Source organism: Penaeus monodon, chromosome 39, assembly GCF_015228065.2.
Source record: "Penaeus monodon isolate SGIC_2016 chromosome 39, NSTDA_Pmon_1, whole genome shotgun sequence".
Classification (NCBI taxonomy): domain Eukaryota; kingdom Metazoa; phylum Arthropoda; class Malacostraca; order Decapoda; family Penaeidae; genus Penaeus; species Penaeus monodon.
The window spans coordinates 4,349,247-4,350,134 of record NC_051424.1 but is presented as its reverse complement, the minus strand read 5'-3'; the positions used below and the strand labels follow the sequence as shown (position 1 = coordinate 4,350,134).

At 43.7% G+C, this 888-nt stretch overlaps 1 protein-coding gene across 1 annotated transcript in view; it reads left to right on the top strand.

Annotated features, from left to right (window-relative positions):
* Positions 1-428: 428 nt before the first annotated feature.
* The window catches only part of LOC119597454 (formin-like protein 20), a 7,186-nt gene continuing 6,726 nt past the window's right edge, over positions 429-888 (top strand). The window contains exon 1 of the mRNA XM_037947027.1: positions 429-488. Within this exon, the coding sequence (XP_037802955.1) occupies positions 429-488 (60 nt within the window). The remainder of the gene's footprint in view (positions 489-888) is intronic.

Below are 888 nucleotides of genomic sequence, written 5' to 3'. Positions count from 1 at the left end.
TTAAACGGGCGTTTTAATTCTGATTATGTAAACTTCGTTATTTTCTCCCAACAAAACTTTAAAGAAGGGAAACAAATTTCGAAGACGCGTTTTTATTAAATACACAGCTTTAAAAAACGGGAATTGATGCATTCCCCAAGCAAACTCTTTTCTGGGATACAAAAAAAAGTTCAAGTAAACCCATGTCTCACACACACATTCATTACAGCGCGTATCCTATGCTTGGTTTTCAAGCATGTGAATATATGCATAATTTACCCAGAAAAGGCAAGCATCTTTGAAATAATAAGAAGAAATAAAACACACACGCTTTCCCTTCAAAATTTTCAGAAAAAAATGTTAGACGTTTTCAAAGCCCGCCGCTGCAAAGAGCCCAGACATTTTTCCTCTTTCTCTCTTTAATACAAATTCGCTCCTTCCGATGACCCATGACCTATGCTTTCCCCCCGGGGCCCGGACACCACGCCGGTGTCTCTGGACTTGAGGCGGTGCGGGCGGGGCGCTAAGTGCTTTCAAGGTCCTTCTGCTCTCAAAGTCCTGCAGACACCTAGCCTCTCATGCACAGGTCCTTTTTACAGATGGAGCAATCGTAAATGCAACATGCTTTATCATTTCAACAAAAAAAATTTTCATACCTCGCCCACGCAGACAAGCACACATACACTCGCTCATATCTTCTCCACGCACACACACACACACACACGGATAGACATAGACACAGACACAGACACGGACACGACAACACACACACCACGACACACCCCCCAAAAAAACACCACACACACACACAAACACACAAACCACAAAAACCCCCACACACTCGACCCAATAAAGCCACAACACGACCCCGGATTCAAAAAAAATTAGGGACCCCTGACAAGACCCTTG